The following is a 22,990-nucleotide window of genomic DNA, read 5'->3' on the forward strand; positions in this document are numbered from 1 at the left end:
AATCAGGGCTCTCTTACAGGGCACATACATACAAACCCCTACCCAGGACATTGCCTGCTGCAGCAAGGGGAGTGGGTAGGCACACTGCAGCCAGTCCAGGGTCAAGAGCCACCTGTGGACTTCATCCCCGTTGGGATCAGCACAAAGGAGCTGGCAGGGGGATATATACCATATTAGGACTCAGGGTTCCATCTCCAAGGGTCACTGCTGCTGAGAGCTGCATCAACAAAGCAGCCCCTCCCGGAGTGCAGTGCAGCAGGGTTTGCCTCTCATGGGTCACAAGCAGAGGGGTTTGCCTTTCCTGGATCTCAGGCAGTGAAACTTGCCCTTCTTGGAGCACAAGCATCAGACGGAAACAGAATGGACAAGAAGTGGTCGATGCTGCAGCCTTGGCATGGGACTGGGGAAGCAAGAGCATGTGGGCAGGGACAGGGCATGGGGCTGGGCTGCAGGCAGCCAGGTTTGGGCTGGCACATCGGAGCACACACTGGGGCTGTAGCCCAGTGTCCCCATTGTGTCTTCAGCGCCTGTCCAGTTAAGTACCTGCATGTCAACAGCAGCTGTGCTGTGTATCCCAGTATGTCCCTGATGCCTGCCCAGTCCACCCCAGTGTGTCTCAGTGTACTCCCTGAGCCTGCCCAGTCTATCCCAGTGTGCCTCAGTGTACCCCTGAGCCTGCCCAGTCTATCCCAGTGTGCCTCAGTGTACCCCCTGAGCCTGCCCAGTCTATCCCAGTGTGCCTCAGTGTACCCTCGGAGCCTGCCCAGTCTATCCCAGTGTGTCTCAGTGTACTCCCTGAGCCTGCCCAGTCTATCCCAGTGTGTCTCAGTGTACCCCTGAGCCTGCCCAGTCTATCCCAGTGTGCCTCAGTGTACCCCTGAGCCTGCCCAGTCTATCCCAGTGTGCCTCAGTGTACCCCCTGAGCCTGCCCAGTCCATCCCAGTGTGCTTCAGTGTACCCCAGAGCCTGCCCAGTCCATCCCAGTGTGTCTCAGTGTACCCCCTGAGCCTGTCCAGTCTATCCCAGTGTGTCTCAGTGTACCCCCAGAGCCTGCCCAGTCTATCCCAGTGTGCCTCAGTGTACCCCTGAGCCTGCCCAGTCTACCCCAGTGTGCCTCAGTGTACCCCTGAGCCTGCCCAGTCTACCCCAGTGTGCCTCAGTGTACCCCAGAGCCTGCCCAGTCTACCCCAGTGTGCCTCAGTGTACCCCTGAGCCTGCCCAGTCTATCCCAGTGTGCCTCAGTGTACCCCTGAGCCTGCCCAGTCTATCCCAGTGTCTCAGTGTACCCCAGAGCCTGCCCAGTCTATCCCAGTGTGCCTCAGTGTACCCCTGAGCCTGCCCAGTCTATCCCAGTGTACCCCTGAGCCTGTCCAGTCTATTCCAGTGCGTCCCAACACAACACCGCCATCACTGCGGAAAGTCCCTGCTCTGTCCCGCTCTTCTATTGGCCAGCCTCGCTCAATTGTCCTTTCTGAGTGGATGGTTTGAATGCGTGTAGCGCCTTCTGATTGGCCAGAGGGAAGGGGCTGTGCAAACCGAATCCCCGGCCGCCCGCTGCGATTGGCTGCGCTCCGGGAGCCCGCGGGCGGGGATTGGCGGAGGGTTTCGGCGGGCTGAGCGGAGGTTTGAAGGGCTCCGAGCGGTTGCGGGCGCCATTGTCGCCCCTCAGTAGCACTTCTTGCAGCCGCCATGGAGCTCACGGAGTCCCCGTCGCCTCTCCGAGTGCGTCCGGTACCGCAGTCCCACTTCCCCGCACGGTTTCGGCTTTCCCCCGCTCCCCTCGGCTTCTCCCCGGACCCCTCTCGCGGTCTCTTCCCTCACCGCCATCCCTGCCCTGGCTCCTCAGATGTCCCGTCCTTCAGATCCCCTCCCTTTCCCCTGGTACCGTGTCGGGATACCCCACAGCACGGACCCAGTCCAACCCCCTACCCCGACTCGATCCCCTCCACCCCTGATTCCTCTCCCGGACCCTCAGCCCCTCACTGCCGCTGTGTTTCCCCGAGCAGCCCGCGGACGAGAATCCTCGAGTGCACAAAGGCGATGGTGCGAAGAAGGTGCTCTCGGTGGAGCACATCTACCAGAAGAAGACGCAGCTGGAGCACATCTTGCTCCGGCCAGACACTTATATCGGCTCCGTGGAGATGGTCACTCAGGTGAGGAGCGGGGGCGGGGAACGGGAGAGCGGCAGGGCTCAGCCGCCTGAACTCCTCGGTGCAGGCCAGAACTCCTTAATGTCTGTTTATAAAGCACAAAACATTTGCTTTACAAAATGATGGCGTGGAAGTTGTGCCGGCTACTTATGCATTTCTTGCCTTCTTTTCAGCAAATGTGGGTTTTTGATGAGGACGTGGGCCTTAACTGCAGAGATGTAACCTATGTGCCTGGCTTATACAAAATCTTTGATGAGATTCTAGGTAAGGTGACTTGTTGAGTCAGTGATTGATGAGTTCTTCGTGGGTGGTGAATGTCTGAAAAACTAGAAGTAGATGCAAGAACTTATCAAGTGTACTTTGACCAAATCATACCTTTTGCATAATTTGATGGTGCACTCTGTTAAAAAACAATTCAATTCAGCTTCTCCATTCTGTGTTACTCCTCTTTGTAACTTTGATAACAAAATATTTGCATACCGCGATGATTTAGTAACTTTTTATATTCACCCCACTGCAAACACTTTCCAATGAATAGTTTGGTCTTGAGAATGTAACAACAGTAATCTTTCCCTTCCAGTCAATGCAGCAGACAACAAGCAGAGGGATAAGAACATGTCGTGCATTAAAGTTGGAATTGATGTGTAAGTTGTGGTTCGTTTCATTTTTGATCCTTAGCTCTTGCTAAGCTGGTGCAGTATTGGAGATCTCTGCAACACAGACAGTCCAAGTTCACCAGTATAATTTGCCAGTGCTGAAAACCTTTTTCTTTGCTGAATCCCTTAGTCTCTCAGACTTTTGAAGTGACTCCTCTTTTTTGTTGTCGTTTGTCTGGGGTTTTTTTCCCATTGTGGCCATTCTTTTCTTCCTATCAACCTTTTTATTCCATCACTGATTGCAGACAGAGGGTTTTTATGTGTGGAGGTCCATTTCATAGAGGGGATCTGCACATCTGAGGAGTTTGCTGTTGACTTGCCCTCCCTCTGCTGGCTGCTTCTGCTTTTGCTGAGCAGAGATCTGCCCCTGGTGAAATGGTGGCCTTTACCTAGAGCTTTCATATACAAGACTTGTTTCATAACTCAGTCGTTTGCAGCCTTCAAAACACACTTGGATTTGTCTGTATTTTTTTCCTCCTAGAGAGAACAACACAATCAGCGTGTGGAACAATGGGAAAGGTATTCCAGTTGTTGAGCACAAAGTGGAGAAGATGTATGTGCCTGCTCTTATCTTTGGGCAGCTACTAACATCCAGCAACTATGATGACAATGAAAAGAAAGTCACAGGTAGGAAAGTCTCAAATACGTGCTAATAATTCTTAGCAGTTTTAAGTGTGCAAACTGAAAAGGGGAAGGGAAAAAGGGGTCTGTGGTGCAACATGGAACCAGCTTTCTGAATCCATCAGGGAGAAGTCTCCATGTTCTTATTTTAGACCAATAGTGGTACAAACATGGAGAACAGGAGATATTCTCTTTGAACTTGAATCCTAATTAAATATGGGTTTGTAGTCACATACTAAGCTGGTAGGATATTGTTGCTTCTCAATGGTTGTACTTTCTGCTGAAGTGGCTGAACCTCTTTTGGTCTGGAATTGTTTTAGGTGGTTTTGAACAAAGGTAATAACACAAATCTGCTTCCTTTTAATTCCAGGTGGGCGAAACGGTTACGGAGCCAAACTGTGTAATATATTTAGCAAAAAATTTACTGTGGAAACTGCATGTCGTGAATACAAGAAGTTATTTAAGCAGGTATGGACACTTCAGTAAGGTTAGGCCTGAGATTTTCAAATAAGACTCTTTTTAAGTTTTTGTTCCAAAAATCATGGTTACTCAAGTGTATTAGACTTTGCATCTCACAAAGCCTTCTTTTCTCAGACTTGGACAGACAACATGGGAAAGGCTGGTGAGATGAAACTGAAATATTATGATGGCGAAGACTACACCTGTGTCACCTTCCAGCCTGATCTGTCAAAATTCAAAATGACAATCCTCGATAAAGACATTGTAGCCTTAATGTGTCGCAGAGCGTATGATGTTGCTGGATCCACAAAGGATGTCAAAGTTTTCCTGAATGGACAGAGGCTGCCTGTAAGTGAGCATTTAAAAGCAACAGTCATATCTGCAATTCTCATTCCATTTAAATGGTGAGGTTTCATTGAAGCAATCTCTGTCCTCACACATCTTAAAGGGAGAATTTTCGTGAGTGATTTCTCTACTCACTTTTCAGGAGGATATGCATTAAATATTTATAGAAGCTGTTCTGAACAAGTTGTTTGCTCTCCTCTGCATGCAGGTGAAAGGATTCCGTAGTTATGTGGACCTTTATCTGAAGGATAAAGTAGATGAAACTGGTAATGCACTTAAAATTATCCATGAGGAAGTAAATTCTCGGTGGGAAGTGTGTTTGACTTTAAGTGAAAAAGGCTTCCAGCAAGTTAGCTTTGTCAACAGCATTGCCACCACAAAGGTAACTATTTAGTCACCTTAATGCCATATTCTCTGTTAATATTCTTCCCTATTTTCAAATGTATGTGTGTGAAACAGATGCTTAATGTGACAAAGATTATACTTAAAGTTGTAAGTAGACAGACATACTTTTTTTTTCCTAATGGACTCACCACTAGGTCTTTGGTCCCGTTTTCCTGTAGGGTGGCAGGCACGTTGATTACGTAGCTGATCAGCTGGTGACTAAATTAATTGATGTTGTGAAAAAGAAGAACAAAAATGGAGTTGGAGTGAAGCCTTTCCAGGTACCATGGCAGAATTTCCCCAGTGGGGAAACACAATTCTGGCATTATTGCAAATTGTAGCTAGAGCTGAATGCATTGGTGTGTTAATAATACACATTTCTACTGTAACATGGAAATTACATACATATAAGGTAGCAGTATATATAAGATAGCTGATTTTATTAGCATATTTTCCATTTTAAGCCAACTAACAATCTTCTCATTGTTTGACTAATGCATTTTGTAATCAGAACACCCTAAATCAGTGTAGATGTGCTAAAACTCATCTGTTATATAGTACCTATTTATGCATCCCAAATCACATAATATCTCGTGGATGCTCATTAACTATCCTAAATTCTTTGAAGACATCTAGGAAAATCCCAAACCATACAATGATAAGTGACTTTTGGCTCATGGGGCGATTCTGACAGACAAATGCTCTTGCTGAGATGAGCTTCATGTAACTTGGGATGCTTGTTGTGTTTAACTGTAGGTGAAGAACCATATGTGGATTTTTGTGAATGCCTTGATTGAAAACCCAACTTTTGACTCTCAGACCAAAGAGAACATGACTCTGCAAGCAAAGAGCTTTGGCTCAACCTGTAAACTGAGTGAAAAATTTATTAAGGGTGTAAGTATTGATATACACAGATAATCCAAGAAAAGCTGCATCATGTTTCAACTGGCAAATAAGATACTTTGGAAGTGAGGCCGTGACCTAAAGAAAATGTGGCTATAAATTCTGCCATTGTTAAGTCTTTTCCCACAATAGTTTTGTGTTTGTTTTTGTATTGCAGGCAGTTGGTTGCGGCATCGTTGAAAGTATCCTAAACTGGGTAAAATTCAAAGCTCAGAACCAACTGAATAAGAAATGTTCAGCTGTGAAGCACACCAAGATTAAGGGTATTCCTAAACTGGATGATGCCAATGACGCTGGTAAGTGCTTTGCATCCTTTGCAAAGAGTCCATTCAAAAACAGTTAAGGCTCTTGCATTTGACAGATGAAATTATTGTCTCCCAAGGAAAAATGAGGAAACCTGCAGCTATAGTATATCTCCATTTTACAGTCCCATTTACTTCCAGGCTGTCCTCAGTGATGGCCAATGACAGGACAAGGGGCAATGGGTACAAGCTGGAACATAACAAGTTCCAGAGAAACACAATGAAAAGTTTCCTTGCAGTTCAGGTGAGGGAGCACTGGAAGGTGCTGCCCAGATGGGTTGTGGAGTCTCCTTCTCTGGAGACATTCCAAACCCACCTAGATGGGTTCCTGTGTGACCTACTCTAGGTGGTCTGGTCCTGCTCTGGCAAGGGGTTGAACTGGATGATCTTTCCCTTCCAACCCCTGAGATTCTGCGATTTGCAATCTATGTTAGAAGATATTTATTCTCGTTCCGTTTGTATGCAGGCTTTGATTTCACTTCTTAATTAGAAAATTGACTTGATTTTGTTTTCTTTTTAGGAAGCAAGAATTCTTTAGGTTGTACACTTATCCTGACTGAGGGAGACTCAGCCAAAACACTGGCTGTTTCTGGCCTGGGAGTGGTTGGTAGAGACAAATATGGAGTATTTCCACTCCGTGGGAAGATCCTCAACGTCAGGGAAGCTTCTCACAAGCAGGTTGGTTGGGAAATTGTTATAATCTGTGTGTAAGAAGGTGCAGTGCTGTGTGTCATGCAGTCTTATAACTGAGTCAGTCCAACTAAACAATGTAACTCACAGGACCAGGATCTTAAACACGAGTCTAGTCTTATCTTCATGGTTAAGTGGGAATGTTGATTTAGGTGCTATTTAGTGTTTTGCCTGAAGAGATCATGTTTGTGTTGTGGGCTAGAAAATGTTTGGGGTGATCTAGAATAACTTCAGCAAAAAAAAAAATCCACTGAGGAGAAATCTCAGTCAACATTTTAGACTTTTTTTGAGCAAGATTTTAAGCCTGAAAGGCAAGTTTTTATTCCCTGTGGTCTTTTCTAGATCATGGAAAACGCTGAAATCAACAACATCATCAAGATTGTGGGTTTACAGTATAAGAAGAACTATGAAGATGAGGAATCTCTAAAGAGTCTTCGCTATGGAAAGATTATGATCATGACAGATCAGGTTAGGCTCACTGAAGTGGAAAACTGAGGGAAAAATAACCAGCACTTGAGTACAGAGGAAAGAAGAAAATGCCACCTTTTTCCCACTGCCTCTGTTTGTACCTCTGTATTTGTTTCTTTTTATCATTCTGTATTTTGGTGAGTCATAACATCTTTTCAGCCACAAATCAAAATAGATAGAGAGAGGAGTGTTACCACCACATAGCTAAATAACTGTTTTTCCAGTCTGCTGATTCTAGGTCTTTGGTACCCTTTCTCACCAAGAATGTGCCTTTTCTGTTTCTCTTGAGTTTCTAGCAGTTAAACAATGCATGGTCACCTTCTTAGAAGTGGAAGTTAATAGAGTCAGTTAGCTGAAATTATAGAATCATTTGCTATTAAGCTAACAATTGTCAATTTCATTATGTCCTGGATAAAATATGTCATTTTTTCCCCCCCTTCTTTTGAAATCAGGATCAAGATGGATCACACATCAAAGGTTTGCTGATTAACTTCATCCATCACAACTGGCCATCTCTTCTAAGACACAACTTTTTGGAGGAATTTATTACTCCCATCATCAAGGTGAGAGTTGGGTAGATGGTAAGGTGATTGTGTAAGGACCTGTTAATCCAAATCTTCCTCTCATACCACAGTTAAAATATTTTTCATTGTAGGTCTCTAAAAACAAAGAAGAGGTTGCATTCTACAGTATTCCTGAATTTGAAGAATGGAAAAACAGTACACAGAACTACAACACGTGGAAAATCAAGTACTATAAAGGTAAATCTGGTGAAATTAAATGAGCCAAGTAAAGAGTGTTCATGATTAAGTTCAGTTCATTTAGCCCTGCCTTTGCAGAAAGATTTTGGCTAGGGTGTCCTCCAAGCCTCTTTCCCTCCTCAGGCATTCTGATAACAAGTACATGTGCCATAAAATGTAAAAGTAAGGAAACAATAACCACTTAACTGGAATAAATCTCAATAAAATCTCTCAAAGTGGAACTACAGTATTGTAGGTAACCATTCTTTCAGCCCTTATTAGGCAATAATGCTCAGCTTTAGGTGCTGTTTTCCATAGTACAGTCCTTGTCTGCCGTTAGCGCTGTAAGCTAAGTACTTACTCCAGAATTGCTTAACATCGGTAAGAAAGTTGCCAACTGCAGAACAATGGCTGGATGATGAGGAATCATTTCCAGTTGGCAGTTAATCATTTCAGATATCTACAGGAGTTACAGGCAAAATCCAAAAGAACAACATGCAACTGCTCACTTATCCCTGATTCTTCTGGGTTTTATGCCTTACATCTCATTTTAAAGTAACACAGGTTTTCAGTAAGTTACCTTCATGTTGCATACTGTATTGCAGAACCTAGGCATAGCAAAATATTTCTTTGAACTGCCACTCAGTTTAGGCAAGAAATGACTAGGGTTGACTAGTACTGTCTCTACAGGTTTGGGTACCAGCACATCAAAGGAGGCTAAAGAATACTTTGCAGATATGGCTAAACATCGAATTGGCTTCAAATATTCTGGGCCTGCAGATGATGCTGCGATCACCCTGGTAACTAAACCCTTGATTTAATTGCTGATTTTCTACCTTTGGTATTCTGCTGGTTAGAGTGCTGTGTATTTTCTCTTAAAAATGCTCTTAGAAGCCTTTGGACTTGAGACAATCTCTTTGTTACCAAGGATACGGCTTTAGTCTAAGCAGCGGAAGCAGATCTGTCTACAGACCTCAGGTCAAGAGTACCCTTCTAATGATAGTTTCTGGGATATAGCTCAGAACAAACTAATCACTACAAAGCAATTGACATTTTCAAACACAATAGTAAATATTCCTTTAATATTTTTCTGCAGCTTGTGCTGCAGCTTTCTGCAAGTCACACTGTCCCTTTCTCCCTCACATTTTCTTCTTGCAAGGTGTCTCACCAGTGGATTGAAACAGTCGTTACTTTACTTTCCGTAGCCATTGACTCTCAAGTATTCTGAGCTGTTAGGCAATGCCGAAAACCCAAGGTTTTCCCCAAAATATTAACTTCCCCCTCCCAAGCCGCTTTAGTTTTCCATTATTGTGTTCAAAATCCATACATTTAAACCTAACTGCTAAAGGCTGATACACTCTTAGTACACTCAACTACAGAAACCTTTTCTTGGGCTATCAAGGCAGCCCATTTAGCGTGTTATTCTTCTGGGTGAACTCTTCCTATGTGGTTTTATTTTTGTCTCCAGTGGTTCCAGACCACAGAAGGTCCTAGAATTGATGTTGCTTTTTGTTCTGTAACATACAGGCCTTTAGCAAGAAGAAGGTAGAAGAGCGAAAGGAGTGGCTGACTAATTTCATGCAAGATCGAAGACAACGGAAGATGCGTGGTCAGCCAGAGGTAAAAGGTTTATGTATATGGAGGAAACTGGTTTCCTCTTTTTCCCTGGGGCTGCTCGTAGCACCAGCCTGGCACACAAGAGCCACACAGAGCTCACAGTCAACAAGTTGGTTACTCTGTTACAGGACAGTTAAAATGTTTCAAGATTTTGTGGAACAGTTTCCTCAATGTAGCCTCCTTCTCAATTGTCCCAACAGCTGATTTCGTTTTTAACTCTTGTCTACTAGCTTTATAAATACAGAAATTAACAACTCAAACAGCACTGTATAAAAGACTTTGTCTCAAGAAATGGGCCCGCATCACAGGAAGCCACGTTTCATTTCTTTGTGGTCCTACATGGAGCTTCCATTTTAGAGAAACTAGCCAAGTATGAGCTAATAAACAGATGGTTATAATTAAACCAGTTTTGTTTTTCTTAGGAATACCTATATGGGAAAAATACTAATTACCTGACATACAACGACTTCATCAACAAGGAGTTAGTGTTGTTCTCAAACTCAGATAACGAAAGATCAATCCCCTCACTCGTTGATGGTAAGTTATTTCAAGACAGCAATTCCACATTAGTGAATTCTCCAGACTCAATAAATGGGTGTTTAGGTGGCATATCATCAGAACTGGGGAACCTACTGGGTTTTCAGGGCTTGTGTTCTGAAGTCTGCTTTCTGCTGACCAAGTTTTTAATATTTGGATTAGATATTTCATCCCTTTTGTAGTACCTTTGTTGTTGTAAGTTCTTTACTCTCCTGGTGTACGATCTTTCGGTGTGTAAGTAGTTCTTAGTCCCTAGAGTGCAGAAGGGAAGTGGAACACATTGTGTGTTCTAATCACAAGGTCTTTTCTTATACAGGTCTGAAGCCAGGTCAAAGAAAAGTTCTTTTCACATGCTTCAAACGAAATGATAAGCGGGAGGTGAAGGTTGCTCAGCTGGCTGGTTCTGTAGCTGAGATGTCCTCATACCATCACGGTGAGGTAAGAACCTGGACTGGTTGTGCAAAATACTTTTTTAAATTAAAGCAAAAAAAGCCCTTCTGTTGGCTTAATATGCCTTCTAAAGAGGATTAGATGTTTTGAGAATGAAAGCCAAAGCAAAATGACTGTATATCTGCTATTAATAGCTCAAAATTAATTTAATCTGGAGGTAATCAGTCTGCCTGTCCTCCCCAGACTTTATGGGAGTAGGTTTAGTTCACAAAGTAGAACAAGACAAACCCACTTTATTTGTGATAGGCTTAGGCAGATGTCAGTAGCCTTTCTACCTCCATAAGGGGAACTTGAGCACTAGAACAAGCTTTTCTTGGCAGACTGGTAGAATTTCCCTTCCGAAGTTTCAAGAACTAGGTAAATGGCAATATATGGCGGGTCACCAGAATCTATCTAGTCACCCAGGCTGGATGGTCCTGGGGTGGTCCTCGTTCAAAAGGTGAGAATTTCCTCCAGCATTTTATTAGCTGAGTTTATCCTCTCTATCAGTTCTGTTCTTTTAACTTTGTCTGTTTGATGAAGACTTCTGCATTTTTAGCTTTAAACCTTTCTTTATTGCAGGCATCACTGATGATGACTATTGTTAACTTAGCCCAGAACTTTGTAGGCAGTAACAACCTCAGCTTACTACAGCCTATTGGGCAGTTTGGCACAAGGCTGCATGGAGGAAAAGACTCAGCCAGCCCTCGATACATCTTTACAATGCTCAGGTCAGCATTAAAGATTTCTTACTGTCTTTAAACATTCTTAGCATGTTACAGGACTTGATTTGACAGCATTTGAAATGAAAAAAATGTGGTTTTTTCCCTTTCAAACTTTGGACTGCTTGCATCCTTAAAGTAGCAACAGTTGTAGTGAGATTTGGATCCTAGATTCAGATACATAAACATAGTTGTCATCTCAGAGAACAGAAAAACACAGCAGACAATATGGAGATGAGAGTGAAAACAAGGGGAGAAATTTGGGTAGGATATTAAAAAAATGACTTGAGAGAAAGACTTTCAGGTACCTGAAAGTGCAGTGCTGTGGCCCAGTGGACAATCAGGTTGGCCAAATGCATTAACCTAGCATCTCTAAAGCAAGGTTTACTGAAGATCCTCGGACATTAAATGTTTAATTTACATATTTAAATATGAACTTAAGGTCTCATAGCCAGTGGAACATGTAGAGACTGGTGAGATGGCTGAAGAAATCCATCTCTGATTTGAGTGTTGCTCCAGGAACCTGATTTTCTAGTGCCAATACCCAAGCTGTATGGCCAGGAATAAACCTGATTGAGGTGTTTCTTTTCTGGGGGATTCTTTTTGCGTGGTGGTTACTGCTCTGGAACAACAATTTGGGCTTAAATCCCCTTTTTACCATTCTAGCCCCCTGGCACGGCTGCTGTTCCCACCTATGGATGACAATGTCCTCAAGTTTCTGTACGATGACAACCAGCGTGTGGAGCCAGAATGGTATATTCCCATCATTCCCATGGTGCTGATAAATGGAGCAGAGGGGATTGGTACTGGCTGGTCCTGCAAGATCCCCAACTTTGATATCAGGGAAGTTGTGAACAACATCCGACGTCTAATGGATGGACAAGAGCCACTGCCAATGGTAAATAACATATTTGTAAATCAGTGTTGTGTTTCTTAGTTTGTTCAGCACTTACTGGTGCATTTTGTGCAAGTGCTGAAAAATAGAAGCATCAAGACAAAACTGAACCCTGTGTTCTTTCTTTTCTGCTCAGCTGCCTAGTTACAAGAATTTCAAAGGCACGGTAGATGAGCTGGGACCTAATCAGTATGTGATAAGTGGTGAAGTGTCTATCCTTGATTCTACAACCATTGAGATCACTGAGCTGCCTGTCAAAACGTGGACACAGGTAATACACAGTGAATTTGCCCATGTAAAGTAAAAAGTGATTAGTGAGTTTTTCAAGATTTCATCTGCATGGAAAACGTGGGTCTGACTTTGACTCTTTCCTCAGACTTACAAAGAGCAAGTGCTGGAGCCAATGTTAAATGGGACTGAGAAGGCACCCCCACTAATCACAGACTATAAAGAATATCACACAGACACAACAGTGAAGTTTATAGTGAAGATGGCTGAGGGAAAACTAGCTGAAATTGAATCAGCGGGGCTGCATAAAGTCTTCAAACTCCAAACAAATTTAACATGCAACTCAATGGTACGTAATACATTTTGCTTGGTTCTTGGTTTGACTCAAAGACTGTGTGCACATCTGCAGCTGCTGCCTGTGACAGAAATGCTCTCTTTGCATAACCTATTCACTTTGCTTTTTCTGCTCTTACTGGTTTTAAATCAGCTTTCTAAATGTGTCTTCAAAAAGGTCAAGGCATGGGCCCAGGCTAGGATGGTTTTGCCTGAAGGAGTCAAAAAATTATCTGAAATCACAGGGTTTACAGAGACATGCATGAAGCTCCATGCAAGATGTTTAACCTACAGAGGAAACTGAAGAAACCTTAACCCTTACTATGTGTTTTCAAGAACTCTGAAATCCTAACATAGTTATAGTCACTGGCGCTGTGCTTGTAAACAGAAGCAATTTATAAAATGCCATTAAGGTTTTATAACTTGTTGATTCGATTCAGTTGGACTCTAACACCTGTCTTACAGGTAATTTTAAGTGGGCTTGGAAATCAGTTTTATCATCCTAATCCCTGTGTTCTTTGATCTAGGTTCTTTTTGACCACGTGGGATTCCTGAAGAAGTTCGACACCCCCCAGGATATCCTTAAAGAGTTCTTTGAGCTCAGACTCCAATACTACAATCTGAGAAAGGAATGGCTTATTGGAATGCTGTCAGCTGAGTCTGCAAAGCTGAGCAACCAGGCTCGCTTCATCCTGGAGAAAATAGATGGCAAAATTGTGATTGGTATGTATTAGTCTGGGTTTAGAAAACTGGGAGAGGAACTAGGCGCTCCCTTGAGTTCTGTCAGCACCCTCTCAGCCCCAGGCTGGCTCATAACAAACTACACCAGAGCTTATCTTTGTTCCAGTCATGTGCAAGAGGAAAATACTTCACAGAATATCCTTAGTCTACAGAGCATTATAGAATTGTTTCAGTTGGAAAAGCCCTTTAAGCTCCTGGAGTCCCAGCCCTGCCCTCACGCTGCCCAGCCCACCCACAGCCCTCAGCACCTCAGCTCCATGGCTTTGGGATCCCTCCAGGGCTGGGGACTCCCCCACGTCCCTGGGCAGCCTGGCACAGGGGCTGACAACCCTCTCAGAGAAAATAGTTCTTCCTAATATCCAGTCTAAATTATGCACAGATTAATGAAAACAGGATACCCATACAACTTTCCCACTGTGTGTCTGACACTATTTTGAGAGTAGAATTTTAATAGTGTAGCAATAACTCTTTATCTATTTTTGACTCAGTATTCAAGTACTGGTGGGGTTGGAAAGGGATACTATTTTCTGTGGAAATGTCTACTTAAGAACTCCTACCTCTCTGTGTTATGTTTGTGAGCCTCTGCAAGAGGTTCCTCGTGGGTTGAAGTTTGTAATTTAAAAGAAATTTCAAGTTAGCAGTATCTGAGAATCATGAGCTAGAAAAAAAGAAACAGAACTTTGTTCCCAGCATTCACATTTTTCACTCAACTCTTCCACCTCTGTCTCAAAGGCAGTCTGTATTTCCCTTCCATTTGTGGAGGATGCAGCTAGACAAAGTGTCATAAGATGCTTTGTGGTTAGTGTCGGAAGGCAAACCCAGTCATCCCAACAGCCTGGGTCTGTTTAACTTGACTTGGGAAGAGAAATCATTTCCTTAAAATGCATTTTGTTGGGGTTTTGTGATATGTAGTTCCAAGGCTGACAGAGCTGCTTTAATATGTGTTGGTGTCTCATGGTTGCTTGCTTCTGACACCTTAAAAAGGAGCAAATTCCAGCTGAAGCATCTCCATCCATCGGGACACCTACAACTTAAATTTCCCAGGTGACGTCTGATGAGGAACAGGCTGTACCAAAGCCTCAGGGTGCTATCAGGGGTTTTTTTCCCCTCCATCAGCTTATTATTGTGGAACCTTTTTGATACCATCACACTTTTTTTTTCCCCCAAGTTCAAAACCTGCTTAAGGCAAAGGAAATGCAGAAGTGGAAGTGAAGAAAATTATTTACAGTACTCTGGCAGATGTTCATAACAGGCATAGGAGCAATGCTGACCTGACACATCAGCCAAGTAGAAGCTTTTTAGATATCTGAAAGGCTGTTTCAGAGCCTGATAGGATGCTAAGCTGCTAGAACCATGGGATCCAAAACTTAAAGCTTGTCTATCTTTCCTAACAATGATTGGCAATGGTCACTAACTGGCAATCCTGAAATGTATCTTTCCAGAAAACAAACCCAAGAAAGAGTTGATTCAACTTCTTATCCAGAGAGGGTACAAATCTGATCCAGTGAAGGCTTGGAAGGAATCACAAAGCAAGGTAATGCTCCCTCTAAGTAAGTCCAAACTGGCCCCTGTTTCTGAAGCTTCATAATCCATACGAAGAAGTTCAAGTTGCTTTTCAGTTTGTGGGATTCAGGAGCTTGTGTGTGTGGGATGTCTCTGATGGGGAACATAAGACTAGTAAGAATTCAGCTTCCTGCTCAGAAGGCACTGAGACTCAGTCATTCAGGTCTGAGTCTGTCAGGTCAAGTCCCCAGGCTACAGCAATTTCTACCCTTGCTTAAGGGCTTCCCATCAGACACAGTTGTGGAGGATGACCCTTTTTAACTAGCCTGAGGAGACAATCTGGACTGTCAAGACAGAGGGGCTGAGTAGAGAAAAGCAAAAGAGGTTTGGAGAATCGTTTTTGCAGATGGATTCCTCTGTGTGACAGCAGCTGAGTCTTCAGGAAGCATAACTTATCCCATTTCTGAATGACTATGTAAGAGCCTAGGATGCCATCAGCACACGGTGTACCTGTGATGCAGTCCAAATTTGATCAATAGCCCTACTCTTGCATGTCAGTAGATTTGATGACAACATTTGTGTTCAATCCACAATCAGGAACGAGATGAGGAAGAAGGGGAGGAGGAGGAGAGTGACAAAGAACCAACTGCAGATACTGGACCAGACTTCAACTATCTGCTGAACATGCCCCTTTGGTATCTGACTAAAGAGAAGAAAGATGAGCTCTGCAAGCAAAGAGATAACAAAGTATGCTTTCCCTCTTTAGCAAAACATTGTTATGTAATACTCTTTTTTTTTTTTTTAATGGTGGAATAAAATACACAACTAATCATTATCAACTGTGATTCCCTTCAGGAAAAGGAGCTGGAAACCCTGAAGGGCAGGAGTGCCGTTGATCTGTGGAAGGAAGACCTTACTAACTTTGTTGAACAGCTTGATGTACGTTGATGTTCAGTGCAGATGACTGTGACTGCCTTGTAGTCTTCTCTACCAGCTCTTTATTGACTTTCGTGTCACAACAAGGGAACTAAAAAGGATAACTCCTATGTCTTGCATAGGAGGGGAATGAAAGCTTTCTTCACCTTCCTAGCTTGGATAGGAGCAGTAGTGCTTTGGGCCAGGCAGGCAGGACGCCAAGGTGGCCATTGGAAGGTGGTCCATTACCAGTCTTGAGTAGTGAAGACGGGTTTTAGGAGGGCTTGAGACAAAACAAGTACTAGGATACAATCTGAGATGTAGATGAAAAAGCTTTTTGGACACTGAAGAGGTTGAGGGAGGAGCTGGACATAACTGAAGAGACCCCAGAGTGTGGACAGGTGTCTATGCACCATCACACCTCATCACTACCTGTATCTACTCATCTTCCCCAAGTAACCAAACTATAGCTCCGGCTTAAATCATTTCTTGAAAATGTGCAAACCTGTAGCAGAGTGGGAAGCTTCATTTAAACCGATGGAAGGAAATCTATCAGCAAGTATAGAGGGCTTTGCCACAAGGGCTGTGATGGTGGGATATTTTCCCAGCAGTACATGGTTTCTTTTGTGTTCTGATGGTTATTTTATCTTATGCTCACCCTTGCAGATTGTGGAAGCCAATGAAAAGCAGGATGCAATGGCAGGATGTGTTGGTAAAGCTTTAAAAGTGAAAGGAGGGAAAGCAAAGGTGAAGAAGCCACAGCTGCCAGAAGTCTTGCCATCACCTCATGGTGTAAGAGTTGTTCCTCGAGTAACTGCAGAGATGAAGGCAGAAGCAGAGAAGAGAACTAAAAAGAAAGTAAAGGTAAAAGAAAAAAGAACATTGCCAACTCTTAATCCTTCTTTACATCCTTTTCAATACAATCCCAAAGAAATGCAAGTTGGCTGAACTCTAGTCCCAGTGCATCAGGTGTTCAGGGAGAGGAACAGAATCTTAGGACACGGGGACACTGGAAATGGGTATTTCTCAGTGTAAAGAAGAGATTCGCTGTAATATGGCTTAAGGGGAAGGCTTTTGGCAAGAACACTTATCACAGTGTGAGAGGAGGGTCGGTAGCTTAGAAATGAAAAGGCTATAGATAAAACTAAGGCTGTTCTAGGTGTCCTGGGGATTTTATAAATCCCCTGGCAGGCAGGGAGTACAGCAAGGAAATTCACTCCCCTAGAGCAGCCTTTGCATTCCCAGCAATGCTTTCAGACACTTAATGCTGTGAATGTTTCTGATATGAAGGAGATAAAGAAGATTTAACTCTTTTTATAGAGCTTGTTGAAATACCCTTCAGCCACTTGCAAACATTAGAAATCAAAATACCCCCCTCACCTCTTTTGACCTGTGAGCCAGGCCTACGTCGCTCCTTTCCTACAGATGGTTCCCCCTAACAGTTTTTTCCAAATAACTTGCTGCTGTTGTTTTGAGAACCCACCCTGTCCAGTTCTGCATCCTCCACACACCCTGCAGCAGCCATGCCATCAGCACAGAACGGGGACAAAGTTCCTGTTTTTGTTCGTGGTGCATTTCTGCATTGTAAGTCACCTGATCTGGGAACAGGTCGTGTCTGATTTACTCATCTGTAATCAATTTTACACTCTGTTCACAAACTTGGGTTTCTGGTATCACCAGCTTTCATGCACCTAAAACAAGCAGCTCCTTACATTACTCCATGTGCTTCTCCCAATGGTGTGAGCTGACCTTTTGGATATCTGCTTGTTGTCTTCAGAGTGAAAAAAATGAAATGGATGAGGCTCAAGGAGAAAACACGTCAAGAGACAAAGAGTCTGTAGCCCTTAAGCAGAGATTAGTGCAGAGGTCAAATCTTGCTCCAGGTAAATGCTTTCACATGTTGTTCCATCAATGGAAAAGTGAGGGGAGGGGCTGTAAATTTGGTGATCTGACCTCTTCCTGGAGGTGATGAGTTAACATCTAGGATGAGTATTTTTGGAAAAAGACTAGATGGAAGAGAAAGGCATCCTGGGTAACAGTCGAAGGGGATGTTTCTCTTCAATATTTAAGCCGGAATCCTCTGAATTTAGTGATGTGTTTCTGAGCTTGAGCTGCTGAGCCCAAAGTGCACCTGAAAGTGTGTGGGTTGATCCTGCCTCCCAATATTTTCCAGGTGCCAAGAGACAGGCCACTCTACCATTTAAGCCATTACAGAAAGTGAAGAAACGAAACCCTTGGTCTGACTCAGAGTCTGATTTGGAGTCCGATTTTGAGACCCCTCCTCGAAGAGAGAGGGTGGTTCGCCAAGCAGCAGGTGAGTGACAGAAGGGCAGAAGAAGGGACAGTCTGTGGGGGGGAAAAGTGAAGAGTCTGTCCTGAGAGCTCCCAGAGCCTGAGAGCTCAGCCAGAGATCATTTGGAAGAGGCTTATTGCTTTTACTCTGTATGACAACTGAACGTTTCTACCACTGAAGCAGATTCTTGCCGTTCTTTGTGAGGAAAAGCTGAAATGGGTAACTAAGGTTGTTGGTTTTTGATGACACAACTGGCTGGATGAATCCAGTGTGTTGTGGGTAAGTGAGCACAGAGCACATCTGTGATGTGGAGCCTTTTCACTGCCAGTCTCACTGGCTGCTTGTTTTTATTTAGATCTTTATTGGGTTCCTGAGAACTGCAGCTAAAATATTGAAAAATAAACTGATCTGCCTGTTGCCACGTGGATAAAGTGCATAAATAATACATCTGTGTCATTTCATCAGCCAAAGTCAAGGACGTGATCATTTTGGATTCGGACGCAAGTCCCTCCGGCTCAGACGAGGAGCCTGAACTGCAGGGCAGCAGCGAAAGCGAGGCTGAGTCGGTTACAAGCTTGAAGGAAAAACCTCCCAAGCCCAGAACTGCTCTAAAGTGAGTCTTTCTCCACATAATCCCTGGAAATCAGTTGTGCTTCTAGTGTTAATGCTGTACAGAAATTAAGAGCTCTTTTATCTTCAGTGCATTAGAAGTTGGGAAAAAAACCCAATAACTGGGGTTTTGTGTTCTAGGAGAACCACTGTAAAAGCAGCTAAAGCTCCCAAGCAAAAAGCAGTGTCAAGTGCTGTGCCTGGTGAGTACACGACCTTCTAAACCTTGTTGACTTTCCTACAACCCCAGGAGAGCACCCTGGGCATCCCAACGGCTGCATAACCTGACAGAGTCATTGCTGGGCATGAGGTCCAGCAGAGACACTTTGATGCTGGGGTACGAGCTGCCTTCAGTGCAGCCAGTTTAGTTTTATCTAACATGAGCTTGGGATTAATCCAGTTTTAATAGTTGTTCTCTTTCAAAAATGGATCAAAATGATTTCCTCCTGCTCTGATGTTTAGAGCCAGAGGAGATAGTTGGACTCTTCCAAGCTGATTTCTCTCCTTTCTTCTTGTTCATCAGTTCCAGGCGAAGATGTTGCGAATGAAAACGTGAGTCAAGAGCCTGACGCTCCTTCTGTTTCTGCACCTCACAGTAAGACCACAGCTAAAAAGTCTGTTGCAGCTAAGGCCAGTGCCGCTAAGGGTAAGTCCCAGAATTATTCAGCACTAGCTTTTTTAGATAATGATTTATTCCTGTGGGGAACAAGTCTGAGCGATTCTTCTACCGATCGTTCAGAGGCTCAAAGCACTCGAGTTCTCGTTTCAGAGCAGGCCTGAGGTTGGTGGCAAAGGTTGCAGAGCTGTTGCTGTTTTTAAAGGAGTCTGTTTCCAAACATATCATGTTCTCCTTCATCTCAGACATGCTTAAAGGGAGAGAATTTTCGTTTGGGAACAGGAAAAGTGAATGCTTCCTCCAGTGCTATGTCATACTTGGCAGGAAAAAGCCGAGTGGAATTTGTGTCTTGCAGTCAGCGTTCTACTTCATGTCTTTTGGGGAAGAAAGCTGCTTGGTAGCTTGAGGAAAAGCTTCTTTTGAGGGTAGCTTGATCTATGGAGTGCCAGTTTGACCTCATAAATCTTCAGCATTTGACTCAGGTGCTTTTACACTGAGCCAACCAGAGACTCTGTCAAACTTTGAAAGCTGTTTTGGTTAGTCCATCTCTTGCTGGGTTTGGTCCTGGTGCCAAAATGGTGTGTGGCTTCACAGCAAAATGGCTGCTTCTCCCACTTCTCTCATTGAGCATGGCTGTGAGCATTCAGAAATGGCCTGCCCATTTCAGCTTCACTGGGAGATGTCCTTCAAAATGCCAGGTTACAGGTGAGAAGGGACTCGAGCAGCTGTTTGGTGCAGAAGGTGGATCCAGCCCTTCCCTGAGCAGAAGGCTTGTGGGTATCAGGCTGGTTACGCAGCCTGGAGAGCTCACAACTTCACAATCTGAAACAGTCTGTAACGTGCTTTTAATTGGATCCTCTAAATGTAGTGGATCAACAACTTCCTTTCTCGTCATCTCAGTGGAGTCTTCCTAGAAAACCATGTTCCAACCGAGACTACCCCGGCAGTGGGAATGTGTTGGGGTTGGAAGTCATTCACAAACTGTGAATGAGAAGGCAACACCAGGAGACTTTAAACACAACCTTCTCTTTCAGTTCACCAGCCATCCATCGTGGATATTCTCAGCAAGAAAAAGGCTGCACCCAAATCCAAGCAGACAGAGGCCAAGGAGGGATCCCAGGGTGCTGAGACCAGAACGGCGGCTGAGACGAAGCCAGGCCAGGCCAGGGGCCGAAAGGCTACCAAAAGGCATCAAATCTCTTCAGATTCTGATTCAGATTTTGGCTTGAAGCCTTCCAAATCCAATGTAGCAAAGGTTGGTCCTCTGCAACCCATCAGAGCTGAGGTGGAGTGGGGGAGGAGGGGGGTGCAAAAACAGCAAGGTAGAACCTCCTCTGCAACACCCTCTCTTAGGGGAGGGCGGGGGGGGGCTGGATACCCCAGAGTGTGTACTTACCCTGCTCAGATTCATGATTCACTTCTTGACTCTGCTTTCCCTCCAGAAACCCAAAGATGACGACGGTTTTGCCGTCAATAGCAGCGCCCGGACCGACAGCTCTGTGGCAGCAGCGCCCTGCACCAGGCCTGGCCGCCTCAAGAAGCCCGTCCGGTACTTGGAGTCATCCGACGAGGACGAGATGTTTTGAATTTCTGTGAAGGTTTTCAAACTGCTGATCCAAAACCAGCCTTCAGCAGAACTCTTTTCACAAAGCTCCCGCTGAAGCACATCTTGGACTGGGAAATCCTTCTGCTGGGCTTAAGGTCATTTGAAAGCATTTGTTACAAGTGAATGCAGCTCTGGTTTTGCTGGTTTAAAACAACTTTTACTTAACTTCCCCCACTCCTTTCTGGTGACCACTGGAGCCATGTGCCCAGCTGGTGCTAAAGCACCTTGCTGTTACTGCTGCGCTAGCTTGTAGTGTTTTGTGGTCATTCGTACGTGAAAGCAGGTCTTAAGAGCACAGCGAATCTGTTAAAATACCCTCTCCCACAGACACTTAAAATATTTTAATAGAATAGAGAAGCTTTAGCTTACAGAGATATAGGTGGGAAGTGGAGGCGTTCAGAACGCCGTGGCAGCCGTGCTCCTTCCCTCACAGCCCTTTTGTCTCTGTGCAGGACCCTGTTGTTCATCCCCAGCCAAGCTGAGTTTTTAAGCTCAAATGCAGAGGTGGAGGTTTTGTGCAGACTTGTCTCCACAGTCTGCTTGGTGCTCACAGTCTTTATCTTATGTCTGGCTGCCAAGAAGCCCTGTGCTCAGCCCAGAGGTCATCTCCAGCCTGTGCCTTGCAGTGCTAATGCACCCCCATGGGCTTCTCTGCAGTGTTGGCAGAACTGGACAGAACCTTGGGACTGAGGCAGGACACAGGTTTGTCAGTCACAGATCTCTCATCTGCAAGCCAGTGAAAAGCAAGCCAGTGGGTTATCAGCAGGTTCCTTCATGCCAAGCTCTCCTATCAGCCTTGGCTTCTCCAGCCTGTTTGTTCCTGGGGGCAAAGAACTTCCCCGAGCCTTCCACACTTAGTCCCCTGCTAGGTGAGGCCTGTTTGTCACCTCAGTGCCACTGGCTGCTCAGACCTTCCAGCCCTCAGGTTCCTTAGCAGCAGCAGGGAAGTATCACCTTGCCCTCGGAGGTACTTTGCTGGAGTCTTTAGTAGTATTGATCTTGTTCTTACTCCGTTGTGATTTGCTCCTCAGAGTCATTCCTGTTGCATTGGTTCTTGTCTGTAAATATTTTCCGTGTTTTCCTTCTTGTCCTGATTTTTCTGTCCTTATAAATATTTATGTGATAAAAGTAGTTTTACTAATAAAAAAACTCCTTTAGCTGCCTATTCCCTCCGTTTTCCTTTGTGCTGCCTCCCCAGAGCCATGACTTGGCTTTCTTTGTTGTGAGGACTTGAAGCTCTTACTTTTCACAAGAGCAAGAGGCCATCAGCTCCCACACTCTGCTGCCAAGACTGCTCTTAAATGGGTCAGGTTATTTCCAGTGCTGATTTTAGCCAGTTTTGGCATTGTTATGGAAATGACTGTTGCATGAGAGCTTTCATCAAGCCCTCTGCTCCTCCACTGCAAAGTGCAAGCTCTGGTCAGGGTTTCAGGATTGGTGTTGCCACTGTGGCTTTACAAAACCAATACCTTGGTCTCACAGCTGAGGTTTCAAAATTCCTGTGAAGACTCCTGTGACACCCATTGTCTGGCCACACAACCCATCCGCCCCAGCTTCTGCTTCTGCGGCCGCAGGTGAGCGCTGCCTGAAGTTTCTGATGTGCTCAGTGGCCCCAGGATGGAGAGATTTACTCTGCAGTGATGGGGTGTTAACAGACAGATAGGGCTGAACATGGGCCAGCAGTGTGCCCAGGTGCCCAAGGACAAAGGCGTCCTGGCTTGTATAAGAAATGCTGCAGCCAGCAGGAGCAGGACAAGGGATTGTCCCCCTGTGCTGGGCCCTGGGGAGGCTGCAGCTCCAGGGCTGTGCTCAGTGCTGGGCCCCTCACTCACTGCCACAGGGACACTGAGGGGCTGCAGCGTGGCCAGAGCCGGGCACAGAGCTGGGGAAGGGGCTGGAGCACAAGGGTGCTGGGGAGGGGCTGATGGAATGGGGGTGTTCAGGCTGGAGAAGAGGAGGCTGAGGGGAGACAGGAGCACTCTGCAACTCCCTGACAGGAGGCTGCAGTGAGCTGGGGTCAGTGTCTGCTCCCAAGTGGCAGAACAAGAAGAAACATCCTCAAGTTGCCCCAGGGGAGGTTGAGATTGGAACTGAGGCAGAACTGTTTCCCTGAGAAGGGTGTCAGCCCCTGTGCCAGGCTGCCCAGGGAGCTGGGGCAGTGCCCAGCCCTGGAGGGATCCCAGAGCGGTGGAGCTGAGGTGCTGAGGGCTGTGGGTTAGTGGTGGGCT

The 22,990-nt window shown here is 44.9% G+C and overlaps 1 protein-coding gene across 2 annotated transcripts; it reads left to right on the forward strand.

Moving 5' to 3' along the window:
• The first annotated feature begins 1,689 nt into the window (after positions 1 to 1,689).
• TOP2A (DNA topoisomerase II alpha) lies at positions 1,690 to 20,742 on the forward strand. 2 transcript variants are annotated; one of them, XM_062017958.1, is made up of 35 exons: positions 1,690 to 1,722; positions 2,007 to 2,153; positions 2,324 to 2,414; positions 2,731 to 2,794; positions 3,288 to 3,433; positions 3,798 to 3,895; positions 4,022 to 4,234; positions 4,440 to 4,613; positions 4,795 to 4,896; positions 5,372 to 5,509; positions 5,676 to 5,814; positions 6,341 to 6,498; positions 6,853 to 6,978; positions 7,431 to 7,541; positions 7,634 to 7,739; positions 8,409 to 8,518; positions 9,246 to 9,338; positions 9,758 to 9,872; positions 10,189 to 10,310; positions 10,884 to 11,032; positions 11,690 to 11,921; positions 12,055 to 12,189; positions 12,295 to 12,495; positions 13,007 to 13,202; positions 14,663 to 14,754; positions 15,321 to 15,470; positions 15,579 to 15,662; positions 16,305 to 16,502; positions 17,416 to 17,521; positions 17,812 to 17,952; positions 18,397 to 18,544; positions 18,682 to 18,743; positions 19,064 to 19,186; positions 20,191 to 20,411; positions 20,599 to 20,742. In XM_062017958.1, the coding sequence occupies exons 1-35, from the start codon at positions 1,690 to 1,692 to the stop codon at positions 20,740 to 20,742; spliced, it is 4,668 nt and encodes a 1,555-aa protein (XP_061873942.1). The 2 variants fall into 2 exon arrangements, with proteins under 2 accessions (XP_061873942.1, XP_061873943.1); XM_062017959.1 differs by having other exon boundaries at positions 15,333 to 15,470.
• Positions 20,743 to 22,990: the final 2,248 nt, after the last annotated feature.

This window comes from Colius striatus, chromosome Z (assembly GCF_028858725.1).
Source record: "Colius striatus isolate bColStr4 chromosome Z, bColStr4.1.hap1, whole genome shotgun sequence".
In the NCBI taxonomy this organism is placed as follows: domain Eukaryota; kingdom Metazoa; phylum Chordata; class Aves; order Coliiformes; family Coliidae; genus Colius; species Colius striatus.

Coding starts and splice junctions, on each gene's coding strand:
- TOP2A (XM_062017958.1), top strand. CDS start 1,690: ATGGAGCTCACGGAGTCCCCGTCGCCTCTCCGA. Junction 3,434..3,797: donor CAATGAAAAGAAAGTCACAG/GTAGGAAAGTCT, acceptor TTTTAATTCCAG/GTGGGCGAAACGGTTACGGA. Junction 14,755..15,320: donor GGAAGGAATCACAAAGCAAG/GTAATGCTCCCT, acceptor ATCCACAATCAG/GAACGAGATGAGGAAGAAGG.